This window comes from Harmonia axyridis, chromosome 1, assembly GCF_914767665.1.
Source record: "Harmonia axyridis chromosome 1, icHarAxyr1.1, whole genome shotgun sequence".
Taxonomy (NCBI): domain Eukaryota; kingdom Metazoa; phylum Arthropoda; class Insecta; order Coleoptera; family Coccinellidae; genus Harmonia; species Harmonia axyridis.
The window spans coordinates 72,849,464-72,870,472 of NC_059501.1; the positions used below are offsets into that span (position 1 = coordinate 72,849,464).

At 35.8% G+C, this 21,009-nt stretch overlaps 1 protein-coding gene across 27 annotated transcripts in view; it reads left to right on the forward strand.

Moving 5' to 3' along the window:
• The window catches only part of LOC123679986 (voltage-dependent calcium channel type A subunit alpha-1), a 312,605-nt gene that overhangs the window by 161,615 nt on the left and 129,981 nt on the right, over nucleotides 1–21,009 (forward strand). For 26 of the 27 annotated variants that reach the window (XR_006747592.1, XR_006747595.1, XM_045617641.1 and 23 more), the window contains exon 3: nucleotides 17,426–17,608. Coding sequence is in view for 25 of the 27 variants with exons in the window: in XM_045617641.1 (XP_045473597.1) it covers nucleotides 17,426–17,608 (183 nt within the window). In the remaining 2 variants the exon portion in view is untranslated. Of the gene's footprint in view, nucleotides 1–8,256; nucleotides 8,328–17,425; nucleotides 17,609–21,009 lie in introns of those variants that run through there. The other variant, XM_045618557.1, reaches the window with a different exon arrangement.

The following is a 21,009-nucleotide window of genomic DNA, read 5'->3' on the forward strand; positions in this document are numbered from 1 at the left end:
TCAGCTTGGAACTTTGTATGAACTTAAAATCATAATTTTTATCGATAGCCAAAATCCCATCTCGATCGATTTCATTCATGGCCACGTGGATATTCATCCAGATTCCATAACTTCAAATCGAATGGTATGCATCGAATAGAAATGAATCCAAATGGTCTAGAATTGGTATTCTGTAACTCAGAGTAGTAGTAAAATTACTATGGATATCAATTCAGAATTACATTTGGCGATATAGGAAACATTGTATGTAGAAGAGCAATTTTGGACGCGATAGAAGTGAATCTTTTCGATATCTCAGATCAGGATCCAAATCGTTCGTTTATAAGAGACTTTTTCTATACTGATTTTGCATTTTCTGCACGAAATTCGGAAATTATAGATCTACGAGGCGTATATTTAAAGTAAGGTCTCCATTGATTTTTTTCACATTAAATAACATTTATTTACTAAGTTTTGTACATTGCTGTAAAGCTTGAAATCTAAGCTATTTTCTACGTAATCGCCATTCACTTCGATGAGCTTCCTCATTCGTACGAAAAACTTTTGTATTCCCTCCTCGAACCACGATCCCGACGCCTCGCGCAAGAACGAAATGACCGCTTCATGAACTTCTTCATCGTTCGCAAATTTCATTCCTCCTAGATGTTTTTTAAGAGCAGGAAACATGTGACGATTGAATCAAGAAATTCTTCCCCTTCCTCTTCAAAACTGGAGAGAAAGTCTTGGGCACATTGGACACGTTTGACTTTGTGCTCCGGGGTAAGCATTTTCGGGACCCACCTGGCTGACAATTTTCGGTATTGCAGGTTATTCACCAAAATTGAATGAATAGAGTCTCTACTGCACCCATCTTGGAGTTTTTCGGCCAACTCATTGAGAGTCAACCTGCGACCTTTCAGCACAAGCGCCTCAACTTTCCGCACTGTTTCGTCCGAGTGTGACGGCCTGCCGCTGCGCTCCTCGTCGTGAACGTTTAGTCGGCCAGCAGAAAATTCTCTACACCATTTTCGAACGTTTTTCACGTCCATACATTTCTCACCATACACTTCTTCCAATTGATGATGAATTTCTATAGGTGGAGTTTTTTTTTTGAGTGTAAAAACTTAATGACTGAACGTAACTCGCACCTGGCGGGAGCGACAACGGGCACTTCCATTGCAAATGGCTGCTACGTCAAGACTGAGCGTCCTAATACGCTCCACCAGGTGTCGATTGGTGGAGGGGGCCTAACGTATACAACAGTGTTGCTGGATTTCATCTAGCGCTACTTGCGGCGATACAATGGCCTTGGAGACCTTACTTTAAATACACGCCTCGTATAATATTCAACTTCGTCATCATTTTCTCAAACAAGCTGGACAAGAAAGCGCTCAAAGGAATGAATTGGAGTTGAATACTTGGGAAGTTTCCAATAAAATCTCTGAAACCATTATTCCACGTCGATATTGGAATGTACTATAACGAGGACGTTGCTATCGATTTGAAATTGAAATTTGTCATCCTCATATGATGTTATTTCATTTTATGTTCGTCACATATTCTAGAGATTGTTACCGGTTTATGGGGCTATCTAAAAGGCTTCGACTATATAACTTCCTTTTATAGTTCTGCATTTTCGTCTCCATATTTATCGATAGGTATTAAATTCGTCTATACAATAGACTTGCGGACTTTGGCAGGTACAGGAAAAGATAATGATCGCTTTAAGAAAAAATTATTTTACGAATATGAGCTGCAACAATTTAAGTATGGGTATGAAAAATGTTTCCATGATCTTATCAAATAACCTAATGGTAGGTTTGTAGTCACTAGAGATACCTACTGTATTTGATGACACGAAAAATTAAATTTGAGTTTTGAAATTGTTAATTCTGGAAGAATTTAAAACAACCAAATGTTAAAATTTGATTTCTCAAAATTTTGAAACATGCTGATGAGGATTGAATTGATAATAATGTTCTGAACCTACTTCTAAACATACTTCTATCTCTGTATTATTATTATTATCATTATTATGAATGTTTCGATTGATATTCAGATCTGCAAAATTAGAGAAACAGACAAAATCTCAACGAAGTTTGAGGTTCATATTCTTTGTAAACCTTTGGCCGATTTCAGCAATTTTTTTTGTGTTGTAGTTTGATTCCTCGAGAACATAACTGTTTATATGCAGTCCTTAGTTACCTCTGTTTTTGAAATAGAATTCAAACAACTATAATACGAATGAAAAATGAATAGGGGTATACGTTAAGGAAAGAAAAATCATTATTTCTATGAAAAAGTACATTGTATCAATGAAATGAAGTTCATGATTCCCATTCTTTAATATAATCAACGAATTTTCGGTCACTGAAATCATTGAACATTCTGTAGTTCTCCAATTGGGGAACACCCTGTATAGAAGTCCAACTATTCCTTTCATCGTTTAATTAGAACCAGTCCATTCTATTATAATTGATTTTGATCTGAATTCAGAAAATGAATATTCACTTCGAACTTTATGAATCAGAAGAAAACTTTCAAATTCAATACAGATAATAGCAGCTTCGACATGCGAAAGAATCGAAAAGTTAGATTTCAGAAAAAAGATTCAGTTATTCAAGCAAACTTGATACTCCGACATTCATTATACTAAACGTCCGAAACTTCTGGGCTTCATCAATACATTCATGAATTATAATTATCAATATCAAATCTCCTGTTTTGTTCCTCGGCCGTTATTAGAGTTCCAAACTTTCCCATCTCTCATTTCTATTCGATTGGAACTTCTGCGAATTTTGACGTGAACTTGACGGAGATACGCTCCATCAGTCGATGCTAGCTGACATCGATATTATGATATATCGTTTTACGATCTGTTCCAACCTGGAATTCCTCATTTACGGTGACACAGATTCTGGGAGGAAATTACGAGTGGAGTAATAGCATTGATCAAGAACAATAGATTGATCTGTTGAATTGTTAGGTTTCCAAAAAATGTGGAAATCACTGACGTGAATGACTTCAAGTTAGTCGCTTGGATACTACTGAGTGAGTTTTAAGTACGCTCAAGTACACTTGAAAAAAAAAACACATCTTGAGAACGGATTGCAAGATTTTTATGGATTTTGGAGTGCAAGGATTTTGTGATATTGCCAATATTATGTTGGCATTCACATTGTTGTCAGATCTTTCCTATTTCTAAAAGGATAATCGAGAAATACTGAATATTTTTTATGTAATATTCCATATAACGGGTGTTTTTTTCGAGGTATATAACTTTAAGTTGGCATTACTGTTCAAGATGGCGACCGATTTAACAGCTGTCAAGGGATTTATTATTAGTTTGGTTAGGCATTCATCATGAATAGTCACGCCTGAACAACGTTTGCAAATAGTGCAATTTCATTTCGAAGATAATGGTTCTGTGCGGAATACGTATCGCGCATTACGTCCATTTTATTTTGTTTAGTGATGAAGCGTACTTCTGGTTGAATGGGTACGTCAACAAACAAAACTGCCGCATTTGGAGTGAAGCTCATCCTCAAGTGTATGTCGAAACACCATTACATCCAGAAAAACTGACTGTTTGGTGCGCTTTATGGGCTGGTGAAATTATTGGTCTGTTCTTCTTCAAAAACGATGATGGCCAGAACGTTACAGTCAATGGTGATCGGTATAGAGCCATGATTACTAACTTTTTCATTCCTGAATTGAACAACCATGATGTCCAGGAGCTGGGGTTCCAACAAGACGGCGCAACATGTCACACAGCTCGTGCCACAATCGATTTATTGAAAGACATGTTTGGTGACCGCCTAAGTTCACGTTTTGGACCTGTGAATTGGCCTCCAAGATCTTATGATTCAACACCGCTAGACTACTTTCTGTGTGGCTATGTAAAGTCATTGGTCTATGCGGATAAGCCACAAACCCTTGACCATTTGGAAGACAACATTCGCCGTGTTATTGCCGATATACGGCCACAAATGTTGGAAGAAGTCATCGAAAATTGGACGTCCAGATTGGACTACATCCGAGCCAGCCGTGGCGGTCATATGCCGGAAATCATATTTAAAACATAATGCCACAAGACTATCTTGCGGATAAATAAAATTCATGTCAATCGAATAATCCGTCGTTGTTTGATTGCAATTTAAAGTTCTATAGCTCTAAAAAAATACCATTTACCAGAATGCCATAATTTTGAAGTTATCGCTACATTTATGTTGGCATTAGTTCAAATAATACTTTGAGATGGTTATGACTGCTGCAATAACAACTTTGCCTCTTGTTTTATTGAATGACCCCCGCGATCACCCGACATGAATCTTTTAGACTTTTTTTTTGTGGGGTTACTAGAAAAATATCACATATGAAAGAAAACTGCCGATATTCAGGAATTAAAAATAATAGAATTAATATGGAAATGAGATGATTTGAGTAGTCAAGGGTATTGCAAAGTTTGAAAAATCGCATGGCTTGTTGTATTGAAGTAAACGATCAAACATTTTGTGGATCTGTTATAATCGCCTAGAATCTGTATTTTCTAATTCATCAAAAAAATAGGGCATTCATAAAACCCCTTATAGGATTTCTTCAAAACGAATTTCAACGCTTCAACCGAGCTTCAAATTACCCTGAAACTTTCGAGATTCTAGGTTGATCCCTTGAAGAGTTATCGTTTTTGAAGGTGGAAAAAATTAAGATTCGAAAATTACTTACACTGTGACGATTTGTGCTAGGAACGAACTGACTCATCTTGTTTTTCACTCCATTAATGGTCCTCATTTCAAACTGACATCTGATTTGAATATATTTTTAGGAATATCTATGTTTAGCAAGTTTGACGTAATTTGTCAAAATGAAGTTATATTCATTAATCGGTAAATTAGAAATAATTATTCATCTCTATAGCATTTTTGAGGATTATCATGGCAACTTTTATTTTCCTGTCCGAGAAAGGATCAATGAAGCTGTATTTCTGTATAATGGATTTTTTCATGCCTTATATCTGGACACTCAAATTCTGCAGAATGTGGCGAGTAAGTTATGAGATATTCAAATTTCTGAGAACCCATTCAATATAACATTCTAAAGGAAATATTACATTACAATCCGATTGAATTGGTATTTTTTGAGTTATTGTTATTATTTCTCATTGCTAAACTGCGTAACTATTAGTATTTTGGCCCATTGATGACCTTATACTACAAGACTACTACTTCCTTATTTCAAGTGACACATCCAGTATATTATTATATAATCAGATTTTTTTATGGCAATTTCAGAAATATGCCATACCTTGGGTAAAAACTCAACGGTTCATGAGTTAATGGGATTCTTATGGAAAAATTATGGAATAATACTATGTATTCGCAGAATAGAAAATGAAAAAGGGTTCAGAAATATTTAAAAAAATGTGAGTCCTCATCGCCACCATTTTTTTCATAAGATTCTCATTAACTCATACCCAAGGTGAGGTATGGAATATTGCTGAAATTTCCACCAAAAAAGCTATCCAATGATAGGATAATCTACTGGGTGTGCCATATTTTTGTCTCAAACCCCAACCCAACATGTGAATTTTCATATTATGTTATTATATCATTATTAAATTACATAATTATAAGTAGTTTTCCATAAACGTTTAATAGACCATCTCGGTGAATCACCCTGCATAACCACACACCTGAAAGTTTACCTATTAACTTTTGGGCTGATAATTCGGAAATTATAAGCATTGTTTAGAAAACTTATAGATGCACTAAAACGAGAAATAGAACATGATACAACCACAACAAAAAACAAATAAGGAAAGCACTGACGTGAAGTCAGGAAATTTCTAAAATTTTCAAGATTGAGTATTGACTATAACTTGGGGGAAATTTAGTGAAAATCTGAAAAAGATTAATCCCTTTTTTAGATTTCCACTAAATTGAACTGAACACCGAATGAGAACCATATTCAGATTCAGTATTATTCACAGTAAATTTTCCATGAAATTGGTGAGTATTTTGTTCAGGGAAAATGCAGTTTCAATGTTTCCAATTTTTTTTTTTTTGCGTTACTTACGTTCTGCAGTGACTTAAACGTGTTACTAGTCGCTAGTAGATAAGTAATTCCAGTCAAAAAAATGAAGAACCATAAGGATCTTTTATCCATAAGCGAATACCAATTGTGATTATCTCATCTATACTTTTTTTCCTAAAAAATATCGCGCATTCATTTTAGAATCTCTACTCATCTATCGTTCTGAATATCTCAACAATATCGTTATGCTTTGCGTCGAAGTAAACTTAAGGGAACCTTCCATGATGTTTGCGGTAGCGATACTTGTATTTTAATTAATTAAATCTAGAGGGAAACTGAAGTCATTATAATTTCACCGTTGACATCCCTTAAAAGTGGTCTCTAGGAGGGGAAGACTCGGCGTTTTAACGATAAGACGATTGTTTAGAGTGTTTAGACTGAAATTATGTTGTTTGATTTTAACGAGGTTTTCCCTTCATCTAATGGTTATAGAATTTTCCGAAAACGAAGTCCTTCCATTAAGGCTTCCTATAGTGACTGCTGGTGGGGTAAAATTGAGTTATCGATTTCGCAACAGTTGTTTAATTCGATTCTTCTGAAAACAATACAAGGGCGGAGAGTTATTTGAATAAGGGTCTTTCAACCTGGATGTCTTTCATTTCCCAATCAAACGAAGAGAAATGAATTTGTCCGACTTTCGAAGGATATGAATGAGTGGGTTAGAAATTTTTTATATGTTATAATGTCAATGATATAAAATCGATTATGGTAGAGAATTTATTGAAAAATCACCTGAAAATTTGAACTTGAATGAATGGCATAGTTAAAAAACACTGTATAAGTTGAACTAGGTACTAAGTTCTGAAACATAATTACCAATATGCAAATCGTAATTAGTTGAAAATAAACAAAAAAACAAAAATTCAAAATCTGTTGGAATTGTCGGTAGTAAATAGCCTTAGTTTCAATGCAAACCTGGTTTATTTCTGTTAGTGACTATGCTTTATTTGTATCTTCTCTAGTGTTATTTTCGAAGTAAAGCGTGTTTTTTTAGAGCTATAGAACTTTAAATTGCAATAAAACAACGATGGATTATTCGATGAATTTTATTTATCCGAAGGATAATCTTGTGGCATTACATTTTAAAAATGATTTCTGGCATATGACCGCCACGGCTGGCTCGGATGTAGTCCAATCTGGACGTCCAATTTTCGATGACTTTTTCCAATATTTGTGGACGTATATCGGCAATAACACGGCGAATGTTGTCTTCCAAATGGTCGAGGGTTTGTGGCTTATCCGCATAGACCAATGACTTAACATAGCCCCACAGAAAGTAGTCTAGCGGTGTTAAATCACAAGATCTTGGAAGCCAATTCACAGGTCCAAAACGTGAAATTAGGCGGTCACCAAACGTGTCTTTCAATAAATCGATTGTGGCACGAGCTGTGTGACATGTTGCGCCGTCTTGTTGGAACCACAGCTCCTGGACATCATGGTTGTTCAATTCAGGAATGAAAAAGTTAGTAATCATGGCTCTATACCGATCACCATTGACTGTAACGTTCTGGCCATCATCGTTTTTGAAGAAGTACGGACCAATGATTCCACCAGACCATAAAGCGCACCAAACAGTCAGTTTTTCTGGATGTAACGGTGTTTCGACATACACTTGAGGATTAGCTTCACTCCAAATGCGGTAGTTTTGTTTGTTGACGTAGCCATTCAACCAGAAGTGCGCTTCATTGCTAAACAAAATAAAATGGACGTAGTGCGCGATACGTATTCCGCACAGAACCATTATTTTCGAGATGAAATTGCACTATTTGCAAGCGTTGTTTAGGCATCAGTCTATTCATGATGAATTGCCAAACCAAACTTAAAATAAATCACTGGACAGCTGTTAAATCGGTCGCCATCTTGAACAGTAATGTCAACTTAAAGTTATATACCTCGAAAAAAAACACCCGATACAATTCATTTTTCTTGTATGCAATCAAAAGCAATGAGCCTAGAGTATAATGAAAACCCATCCTCATTATCATAAAAATTCACCGTCTCCCTAGTTCACCTATTCCCTGTTTGTTTGCAAAAATAAGCAGATAAGGGAAATATCGATCCCTGTCCCATGTAACATCAGCGTGACGATATTCAATGAGTGATAAAGTTATCTCGATTATGGTAATCACCGAAAAGCAAACTATTGCCATTTTACGTTTTGTATCTGTTTGATATGGAAATGTTCTGGCCGGATGTCGTTTCCTCTCGTAATCACCTTAAAAAGAACTATATTGGATTGAAATGCCGAAAAATGTGTGAGTATTGTTGTTTGTTTTGCTTCTTCAGGGGATTGGAGTGGAAAAAACCATTCGATACATGCTGTTGTTGATTGCTTTGATGTTTGGTTACAATCGTAATAGTTAGTATGTATTTTTCTGAGGCTGGATGAATATATTACGGATTCTATTTCATTGACTGTGTTCGCTGTATAGTGGAAGGGCCTAGAAACTTGGAAATCTTTGGGGTAGGTTACATTTTCAAGTAGACAAAATTCGACTAGAGGTTTCGTAAATATGACCGTTCGCAATATTGTGATCGTGATGATGCATCTGGATGTGGAATGACAAGTTGAAGCCTAGTGCGGAATGTCATGATGATCGCTCTACCTCTACCAGAACCATTGAGAATTCAAGAGGAATATTGTCAAAGAAATACTAAATATATACTAAATACTGAATGATTACTATTTCTACCGACATTGCGGGCACATTAAGTTGAAGATTCGTACTGAATTTTGGTGGATAGTGTAACCAGAACCATAGAAAATTCAAGAAGAATATCGAAATCCATAAATCCGATACTATACTGACAACAAATCCGATTGAGATGAAATTTTATTTGAATATATGTAATTATATTTTGTGGAAAGAAAACTTGGTTTTCGAAGTGAACGATTTATTCGAATAGGAATCTTTGTTACATCGGGAAGATAACAACAGATATTGATTTACAATTTGGGGTTTCAGCTGCATAATATTAAATAGAAACCAATTCAAATTTTCAATAGAAAAACAATTATGCGGTCTCCAAGGGCGAAATTGGTGACTGAATGATGAGCACTCAAAAGCTGCTTACTTCACGTCAGTGCTTTCTCAATTTTCTGTAGCAATGCAATTAGAGTACGGTTTATGCTGGTTTTACATATTCTATTAATCAGTTTTAGTGATCAAACCGATTGTTGTTGTTGTTTTTTTGTTAAATTTGTATATTTATCTTGGATAAACATGAAGTTTAAGTATCTGCAGTGCTCTATGTTGTCAGTTTATCTGAAGTAGGTTTTGAGATTTTTATCTCATGTCCCCCAACATATATTGATGTACCGTGTATGATAGCATTTTATGTGTTTTCTAAGTGAGAAAAAGAAGTCAGCTGATGATTGCCTCGAGGATCTTTCAAAGATTATTTTTTTCACATGTCAAAATCTGACATTTCGGAGGTTTCAACTAATAATAATGCATTATTCTAGCCAATCATTCGATACTGATAATATCACTTCCCCATCGATAATACCTTGTTCACATTGAAACATCGAAATTTTACTTTGAATTCCTCATTATTGACAGCTTAAAGTGCATTATTGAAAAATGAACCCAAACCGATTCAGTGCTATCACCTCATAGAATATTGTCACATTTAAATTGTTGAAAAAATAATCTTCTCAAATACAACTCGTTCTTCAAAGCGCAGAAGGCATTGCTATTTTTCATTTAGTGTTATTCAATGCAAAAATCAATTAACAATATTCATGGAAATATTATATCAATTAGGTGAATTAGAGAATAGTTATTCATATTAATATTAATATTAAATATCGATATTATTATTGAATATTAAATATATTCGATAATAATATTGATATTTAATATTAATTTAAATATAAATAATTATTCTCTTATTCACCTAATCAATGAAGTATTTCCATGAATATTGTTAGGTGATTTTTGCATTGAAAAACGTTGATAAGTTGATTGGCTGAACAGTTTTCTACTCGGTTTTCTATATAGGGTGATTCACCACGATGCCCTTTTAGATGTTCATGGAAAACTGATGACAGTTTTGTGCTGAAAATTTGCATATCAATGATCTTTCTTCCTAATAAAATATTTTCAGATCTTTACAAATTTACAGACTATTACTTCCTCATTTCAAATGGCACACATAGTATATAATTGCATCATTAGAAAGCTTTTTTGATGGAAATTTCTGAGTTTTTACTCAGCGTCCATACCCTGAGTAAAAACTCAACGGTTCATGGGTGAATGCCATTCTTATGATAAAATATTTCTGCAGAAAATGTTTTTTTCGAAAAAAACACTTTTCATTCTCGATTCAGCAAACCTTATATCTAAAATGAATACTTCGAGAGTTATCGAGGAAGGACTTTGAATTAGGAAAAAGCGCAATTTATAGCTGTGTGGAGTAGTCTGTGCCTCCTAATTTTTTTTTAATCTGGACCTAAATTTTCCTTGTGATCATTAGGTGATTCATTTAAAATTTAAATGAGAAAGATTCGTGAAGAAAATATACAGGATGGTTCGCTTGTTAAGTTCTCGGAAAGAAATCAGCATTATTCAGGAATCATCTTGTATCTCGGTAACCAAGGCAGTCAGACCCAATAAATGGGGTATATCTAGAACCACCTCGATGTCCTATATTCACCGTTCAAGTTTTTACGATTACCAATGGAACACCTTGTAGAATGTTATGATTCTGTTGATTTTGTATTCATTGAATAATATTATGTTTTAGAGACTAGTCAATAAAAGAAACCAATTTAAGAATTACACCCAATATATCAATGGCAACAGATTCGATCGGGTTCAGATTTTGCGTGTATTTGTAAAATTCGTTGAGTGAAAACCCGCTGATCACTGCTAGGAATCCTGGAATAATCTAACTCTGTTGCAAGTACCTATATTTTGAAAGACCCCCCTCCTCTAATCCCGCCATAACTTCACACCCTAACAACAACCCTAAACACCTCATCTCCAACGTAAAACAAGTCTTCGAAACCTCAACAGTCACTCGAAACCGACTGCTTAAAATCCAACGAAGCGAGATTGTCGAAACGCGAAGTTCTCAAGGTGCCAAACCGGCATTCTTGTGCACTTGGGGGAATACTTGTTTGGGACCGCACACGGTCCGCATAGGATTACATGGAAGGTGCGTTAACCTCCGGAGTAGCATTTCTAATTTTTCTGGAATCCAACGCCTTACATATCACTAGGTAATTTTCCGACCAGATACCTATTCGCAGACGCTCGAGGCGTTGGGAAGAAAACTTCCTGTGGGATCCTTGGAGATAAATTACCCAGGAGACAAGGGAATAGGGGCAATAATTAGGGGTTTAATTGGGATTGTGCGAATCGGGTTTTTATTGCTGTGAGAAGCCGGTGCGATTGGGGAGGATGTTGCTTGAAATGTTGCCAGCGATTTATGTTTGCGTCAGCGTTATAACATTGTATCTGATGGTATTGCTGATGATTTCGATTTATTGTTTGGGCTAATAAATCAATGGGGTATACTAATTTGACCTCCCTCTATATGTTACGAAATATCAGGAAGTTCGTGATGAATTAGACTTTGAGAATTAGCTTAACAGATATTGTAAAGAAAGACCCAGATTCTGAAACAAATTTACAAGTTCTTATAACGAACGGATTTATTTCACCCAGTCTTTCTACATTTTAATTCATACATGTATTTATTGATTTATTCATTATTACATTTTATATTTATTTACTCATATATTTATTTATTTGTTGATTGGTATGTTTGTCACTGCATGTTCTGTTTGTATTCTGTTGTATTTAGTTTGTATTGTTATATGAATTTTCTATTTTCATACTAGCCAAGTGTTAAATAAATTTTATAATTTTTATTATTATTACCAATTGACAAAGAAACTGCACACCCAGAAGGAGATTTTTAAATTAAAAATTTTTTTTTGCTAAAACATAGATAGTATAGCAAGAAGTGAATAATTGAAATTTGGAGAATGAAATGAAGGGTTTACTATTTTTTCTGATAAATTTGTTAATGATGTGTTTGCCCACCGCGATTATCTATACACTCCCCAACACGTCTAGGCATTGATGCAATAAGATAGTCTTTTTCTTCTTGAGGGATACTATCCCAAGGTACCTGTACTTTATGTCTCACAGTCCATGGGAGCTGTGGTAAATTTCCAAGCCTTCTACCCATGATGTCCCAAACATGCTCTATGGGCGAAATATTGACATAGGTCGCTCCGAAAAAGTCAAACTATCTCTGAAAACATGAGGTTGGGCATTATCTTGCTGAAATATTGGATTTTCGAGCCGGTTGAGGTAAGGGAGAATATAGGCTCCACTATTTTTTAAGGTAACGCAGCGCTGTCATGTTACCTCGAATAAAGACTTAAGGTGACCTACTTGCATGTGTACTAGCACCCCATACCATAATGCCTACTGTCCGGTGTACATGACGCTCAACATCAAACTGAGGTTCACGTCTTTCTCCCCGACATCATCTAACCCTTCTTCGGCCATCATGTACACCCAAGGAGAATCTAGATTCATCAGAAAATACGACTTGATGCCATTCCACATTCCAAAGTTGACGTTCTCTACACCACTGTAATCGTTGCCGGCGATGCTCAACCGTCAGAGGTAACAAAAGATGAGGTCGATAATGCTGCAGCCCGAAAGACCTTATTCGGCGACACTTACAGAATGGCCTAGTTCTCCTAACGACTTATCAGCCAAAAATCAAGTTGTCGAAAATCGGTCTCTAATGGCCATAAGTCTTAGATGTCGATCTTGAACTTCATTTGTGCTTCTTCGACGTCCGGTGCCGACTCTCCTTCGATTTTTGGCATTAGCAAACCACACATTTAATAACAGTTGTTGGATTTCTGTTTGTACGGTAAGCGATTTCCCGAAATGACAACCCCGCCAAACTTAGAACAATAATTCGACCTCTTTCAAATTCACTTAGCTGACGATACATTCCGCGTACACGTGCTCTAGGCATTATAACAACAACAAAACATCGACTTTGGATTTCCTCGAACAGCTGGTTTGTGGTTGCATAGAACGGCTATAATATTAGAGTTACAAAAATTGTTAACATGAAAAAAGCCTTCACAATTTTTTCTCTAAACTCAATAATTCACATTTACTTCTTGTTATACTATCTATGTTTCACCAAAAAAAAAAAATTAAATTTGAACCGCTCCTTCTGGGTGTTGCAGTTTCTACGTCAGTTAGTAAATCTACTCAACCTAAAGGTTTTCCCGGAAGGCTAATGTTCCTGGCAGTTGACGCCGAAATGTTTCTTAAAAAAGGAAAAATCATTGAAATCATTCCAAAAATACTATAATAAAACCTGCTTGGGAATGCAATGCGATATTTTCTGAATCAGCGCGTTCGCAGGATCGTGCAAAACCTAAATTGTAGTATACACAGTGTTACTAAAGCAGATTGGGGGTTCAAATGATGAACGAATAAATAATAAAATCCGAGATTTTAAATGAAATATTACACCCAAAGAAAATTCTCCACTGCGAAAATCAACATTCACTATTTCAAAAGTTCATGCTTCAGTAAATCTGATAACTTCTCGTTCTCGCGTTCCAACACTGCAATATTCATTTCCAGATTCTTTTCTCAAGTGGAAATATACTGTGAGATGGACAAAATAATAAACCCTTCGCTAGAATTCGCATCGTTTTTTCATGAGAAATTCAAAGGATTTATATCTGCTAGGATCTAATTAGAAGCAACGGATAAACAAGAATAGAGACGAGCTTGCTTTCTATACAAAATTTTGATAGAGAGATATTTAAAATTCGCGATCATGTTCCAGTAAACAAACCGGTATACACTATGTCCGTGAAGTATGGAACAAATTCATTTTTTGCTAAACAGACCATTTTAAGAAATTATCCTGATATCCTGATTTTTCATTTTAATTTACCGTATTTTGAAATAATAATGTAAAAAACAGGATGAATTACTTTCGAGTAATGACGTATTTTTTTTTAAATGGAACACCCCCATTTTGTCTCAATCTTCCGATTACTCTAGCTGAGCTGATTGCGAAAATGTATCACAAGTTGTACAGGGTGGACAAAAATACAATAGTTTTGTGTGTGCTCATAAAGTAACGCGTAACATTCTTTATTAGTTAAAATAACAATATTATCAAAAATACTTATTGTCTAGCGGCAATTGGTTTGAATGTAACACATGTTGTCACATTTTTTGATTAACAAAAATGTATAAAAATAAGAAATAATTTCTTTCATATTTTGTCGGCTAGACCACAAGTACCAAACATGTTTGGAAACAGCTCATTTTCATTAATCTAAAAATGTAACAAACTACAGGATGTTACATTCAAACCAATTGCCGCTAGATATTTAGTAATACAGTTGGGTAACATTTATGCTTTTTTCAGAAAATTAATGAAATGAGGAATTGATGTATGTTATTTGTATGACAAAATCCTTTCTTTCGAGTAATCGGAGTAATACACAACAGATTAAAAAAAAATTCCAGCAAAAAATTGTGGTCACTTAATACCAATTATTCCTAAGATTGTTTAAGTTTCGGGCGACCATTCTCCTTCCTAAAGGTAACCACAAAATTTAAGCTCTCAAGAAAGCTTCCATTGAATTTTCACGGTCTATGGTTGGTATCATAAAACATTTATCGGGTTGTTTTCTCAATCAAATCATTTCTGCGTTAAATTTCAGTTCATTTTTGATACCTCCATATACTTCATAGATATCAAATTACATGCAACGAATAGATTGGTTAATCAAAGTTTCATGAAGCGCGTTATAACACAGTTTTCACAGATTTGATTCTTTTACAGAACTACTCGAAGATTTTCTGAAAACTTTGATTACTGCCATAGTTCAGACCTTTTTTGACTTTTTGTTCACTGTACTCAATATGTTGCAAACAACCTCTATTATGACCTCTTCAAAGGATTACGTCGAATTTCCAAACACTCTGCTTATACCTACTTAAAACGATATGACATTCAGTTTATCTTTTCTCTACACAACTTTTACCAAAACAATTGAATCCTGTACGTTCCAATTCATGGGATAGCTTAATGAATCTGCCACAATGATTGACCGAGGTTGCTTCATCCAAATACTCATTGAAATTTCAATATTCAATTCATGAATCGTTACGTTTAACAGCTAACGTGAGTGTGAGTAATGAACTCAGCAGATCATATACCGGTTTGTTTACTCGGATATGATCGTGAATTTGAAATATCCCTTTATTAACATTTCCTATGAAATGCAAGCTCATCTCTATTCTTGTTTATCAGTTGATTCTAATTAGATCCTAGCAGAAATGAATCCTTTGAATTTCACGTAAAAAAGACGATGCGAATTTCAGCAAAGGGTTTATGCTTTTGTCCATCTCACGGAATATTTCCACTCGAGAAAAGAATCTGGAAATGAATATTGCAGTGTTAAAACGCGAGAACGTGAAGTTGTCAGATGAGCTTTTGAACTAGTGATTGTTGATTTTCGCAGTTCGGAGTTTTCATTCAGTATAACATTTCATTGAAAATCTCGAAGTATTATTTATTCGTTCATAATTCAAACTCCCAAAATGCTTCAGCAACGCTACCGCTATACGAAAATTTTATGTTGGTATATTCATCGTCTAGTGAAATGAAAATGAAAATGAAATGAAAAGGCCTGTAAATGCAACACGGCCAACTCTAAAACTTAATAAACCAGAAATTCCTAGGAATATCAGGGTGAATGTTGGATATAACACTGCTTTCACTTCCATTGAGAGGTATTTAGTTCAGTTATATTGAAATTTAACAACAAATACAGAGTCTTAAAATATGATTATTGTATCGTAGTGTAGAAATATTCTCTATCGCTTTTTACTAAGATTGACCCTCGGACTAAACTAGTTATGGAATAAAATTCTGAAATTGACTACTATTAAATGTAAATAAGTGATTCTTATTCGAGTTCAACAATTTTTAGGATACATGTAGGATCCAGTTATTGTTTCCGGTGAATAATTGAGATGGTCAACAGGATTCTTGGAGACCTATTAGTTTCTTCAAGTGTCGAGGGCATGACAGTTTCAATGAATTTACAAGGAACGAATTACTATTGTATATAACTTAGAAAGGAAGTGTTAATTCTTCGAGATGTCGAAGACATGTCGGATCGATTACTCGATTGTAAATCTTAGGAGATTTACTGGGGTTAGGAAAGATCGAAAACAAGACGGTTGTACCAGATGTGTGACATCTGTGTATCAGGTTCTAGTCCTTCGAGAATATTCGATTTCCAGGAATCCGCGAAGAGCTTTGGAGCTTTGTGGGCGGTACGGCAAAACTCTTATTGGACTAGAGAGATGGTACTTTCCCCCGTTGCTCCGTCGAGAAACATCTCTCGAAAAAAAGAATTATTTGAACTTTTGCCATTAGGTTTGATCGTAGAAAACAGTGATCAATTTTGTCATGTTCAGTGAGGAAGCAGTATTTTTAATATTTTACTTTCGCAGTTTTCGTTTCTATGGGTCACTGTGTACCTATATTTTTTTAGCTGATTACATACCTTGTTGAATCGTCGCATTACTATGTAAATATGATAATTCAACTATGTTATCAAATTTAATATGACATTTAACTAGGTAATTAGTTAAAAAACAGAACGGAAGATTTTCCGAACCCAGCGCCTTCGCCATTTCGTCAAGCTTATTATTGTTTTATCGAATTTAGCCGATTTGAAATGTTTTCCCGATGAAAATGTACATTCCGTTTATTTAAAGAAGGCTAGAGAATACATGAAAAAAAAATATCTAATCGTTTCACCGTACAAAAAATGTACAACATATTGAAATAAAGGTGTATTAATTGTGCTTATTGAGATAGAGAAACTGATAAATATTTTTGTTTATAAGTGAATAATGGTTCAACGTCTGTGTGTTCATAAATAAAATTCATTTCACGGCATTCAGACAATATTTCAATTCTGGAAAAAGTACTTCCCTGAGCGAGACTCGAACCCGCAACCTCCAAATTACATGTCCGACGCTCAAGCCACTAAGTGGTCGAGGAAGCGCAGAAACTTCATCTTCCTCGGCAGAGCGTTGGACTAGTAATTAAAAAATTGTCTGTATGCCGTGAAATTAATTTCATTTGTGTTAATATTTCATGTTCTGTCCTGTATTATTTTTTGTGATGCATTCCAAATTGTGGTGATTCTTGTGCATCTCACTTCATCTTTTTGATTGCAACTCAAATACCCTGATCTATTGAAATGTGTTTTCGTATGACTTTGAGTTATGTTTAACAAATGACTTCTTTCTAGGATGCTTGGCGGAGTGGCAGGACGACACATGTCAAACCGACGGAAAGGTTCCGCCATTATGCGTGGTGGTGCAGATGACTTCAGCCCTTCAGTACGATATGCACGTCGTAGAAGGGCGGTCACCACCATGGACCATAAAACGTGCGCCCTCATACAGACAAGGCTCAAGCTTGGAGATATCATGTGAGTTCATTGATATTATAAAACCTAAAAAGCCTAAGTAACGCCTAACAGTGAAAAACTGTTGGCGCGCCTATCAATCGGAGATTGTACTGAAATATACAAACTATTTTTCTCAAAAATCTATGAAATATAGGCTTCATATCATCATTTAGTTGCTTTCGAAACAGAAGACTGCCTTTTTGCGCTAAAAACGTGCTGAAACATTTCTTCTATTTCAAAGTGTGCACAATGGTTCTGTAGTGTAATCTACCAAAAAATCGGGCATTTGAAATGTTGTTGATTAGGGAATGTAGGAAATACACACTGTGAACGAAGGCTATATTGAAATCAATCATTTCAACTTGTGCGTTTTAATATCTATTCTGAAAGAGTGTACTGGCTAATTACCAACCTAGAAAAAACATAGAATGCAACAAGTGCGGAAATCCCATTTCCCGCTCGTGTGAAACATTTTTTGCACTAAAAACACAAAATAGTACATAAATTATATTAACAAAGACTAATCCGTCACCGGTTTTTCTATATAGATATTGAATGACAACACTTTGAAATGTCGAAAATACAATTAGTTTAACAATGACAACAATATTGAATCAATAAAAAAATATATAAAATTATCCAAAACTATTCACAAAAAAATATGAAATTATCCAAAACTATTCACATAAAAAAATTGAATTTGACCTAACTCCTGCGTACTGTTGAGTTCAGATCCGCAACTTCAAGGGTAAAAATCGCCATGATGATAGCCAACCTTCTTAAAGGAGACGGCACATAAAGAAGAAGACTGCGTACTATTCGAAATATTTGTAGTTCCATAAAATTTTTTCTCATCTGATTCTTATAATCCAAGAATGAACTCTTCAAACTGAAACCTCGCTTATCATATCATTGAACTGAGATCTAAACTAAACTACACGTCAGACAATGACATCATTGATATTGATCACAGAGGTAATATCCCTTATAAAAACATAAAAAATTAAATATTATTTACTTTCAACGGTTTTTTGATTTTTGTGCGTCAAATTTCATTGCTTAAATTGAATTTTTTTTGCTCGCGTTAGGCCGAATATGCTTCGTTTTGTTCGATAACTTGTTACCATTTCGAAGGTTATATCATTAAACATCTCTCATAGAAGCCATCGTCTCTATTGGTAAAAATTGAGACAACCGATTTTTACAAGCCCCTGTTGAAGCGAATTCTTCACCATAAAATTGTTATACATGGGCAGGAACAAATGATAATCACTTGGTGCTAGGTCCGAATTATAAGGTCCTCAAAACCGATAAGAACCTTCCTACAAAACTTCCTGAGCGGAGCTTCGGACGAGTCATTAACAATGTGGGTCCTCGTCCAGAAGCTGGCCACTTCTGGGCGATTGCGTCCTTCGGACGGTCCAATTGTTGACAGTACAGTTCCGAGTTAACAGTTGTGCCGTTCCCTGCCAATCGCATCAAACACACAGCAAAACCTTCCTGACCGTCAATCCTAGCTTGTACACCGTTTCTCCGGGCTCATTGTGTTTCGACCTAGACCGTTTTTGCTTGACGTTGTCGTAAGTGATCCACTTTTCATCATCAGTCAACAACTGCTTCGAAAATGGATCGATTTTGTTGCGATTCAGCAACGATTTGCAGATAGAAATTAGGTTCATGAGGTTTTTTTGCATTAACTCGTGTGTAGCCATACATCGAGCATCTTCTTGAGGCCAGCCTGATGCAAATGGTTTCAAACGGTTTTTTGTGCAATCTTCAGCTCTTGGGTAATCGTAACAGTGTTCACATTATGGTAGGTATGGTCTTCCAGTGCGTGATGCATCTTTGATATCGAAATTACCGGAACGGTATCGACCAAACCAGAAGTGCACAATATTGGCTGTAATAATAACAGGGCCATAAACACTATTTACATTTTCAGCCGTCTGGCTTGCATTTTCGCCTTTATCGAAGAAAAACTGTAAAATGTAGCATATTTCATCTTTGCTAATGTTCAATTTTACGCGCGCTCAAATTAGGAGGATTCATGTCAGTGCTTTCCTCATTCACTGGTAACCCTATAATAATTGATTCTTAGAGAAGTTCCGATGATGCAACGGCTTCAGGTACTGAGAAGACTCGGATTCAACATTTCACGCAATTCACCAATTCAAATAATTTTTCGTTCACCGCCTCCCCACCCCCCTGATTAAATACGTTCCCTGCCTACATATCAGTAGAAATTAAGTGTCGCAAAGCTCAGTCGAATTATATTAAGCCCTTTTCAGATCGGTCGCGCGTATCATCATCGTATTCTATGGACGTTCTGCATTTCGGGATTTCGGCAAATCCAGGGGACGGCGGGGGAGTAATTAAAGTCGGGAATTGGCTTACCGTCGTCGGACGGCGACCAGGGGTGGGGATAGAGCGGAAGCCCGATGGGCGCTGAATGCTCTGGATTGTTTGCGATTGTCACCTTCGTGCAACTATCCTTTGTGCTTCCTGTCGAATGGAGTGTGTTCATTATGGGGTTTGGGGTTGAGGGGGTAGACTGGAGGGGGGGAGTTGATGATACTTGTTGAATGACAAGGATGGAGGAGGTGATAATGGAGGAAGATGGGTCTAGACAAAGGCTAGTGCCAGTCTTTTCTTTGTTAGTTGTTGAGGTGTTCGAGATAAAACATGGACAATCGTAACTATTTAATGATGTATGCATCTGAAAAACTGATAAACTTAACAGTACTCACATGAAATCAGGAGCTTTTGGTTCATTCATGAAATAATTGCGACTTTTTAGACCCCATTTCAATCTTCTTGACGAATTTTGAGTCAATAGTGTAAAGAAGAAAATTGAAGAAGAATACCGAAAAAGGTACTCAATATTTCCATGACCACAAAATAAACGAAGTTCAGATTTTGATATTCAATATTTCTTTTTTTATAGAAAACAATTACAAGCAATCAATAGTATATTATGCAACAAGTGGGGAAAGTCCAACTTTTCTCGCGAGTGTGTCGCAAACACATGAGTGAGAAAAGGACTTTTCCTACAACTGCTATGAAAAGTAGCGTTTTCTTCATAGCCTACTCAATTTCAAAACTATGTTTTGCTCATACTGTGAGAAATATTATTTCTCACGGCAATTTGCCCAAACCTCGCTTGGTAGACCAATCAAATTGGGCTTTTGAGTCGTTTCTATGGAAACGCAATAAATTAGCACATACTGTCAACGAAGGCCAATTTGATTTGAATCAAGTCCATTATTGAATTATTGGAAGTTGTGCAGTTGTAGGAAAACTTAAGTGTGCAACATGGGGATAAAGTCCTTTTCTCACTCGTGCGTTAGCGGAACTCGCCTTTCAGGCTCGTGCCACAAACTTTCACACTCGCGAGAAGTGTGGGACTTTCCCCACTTGTTGCA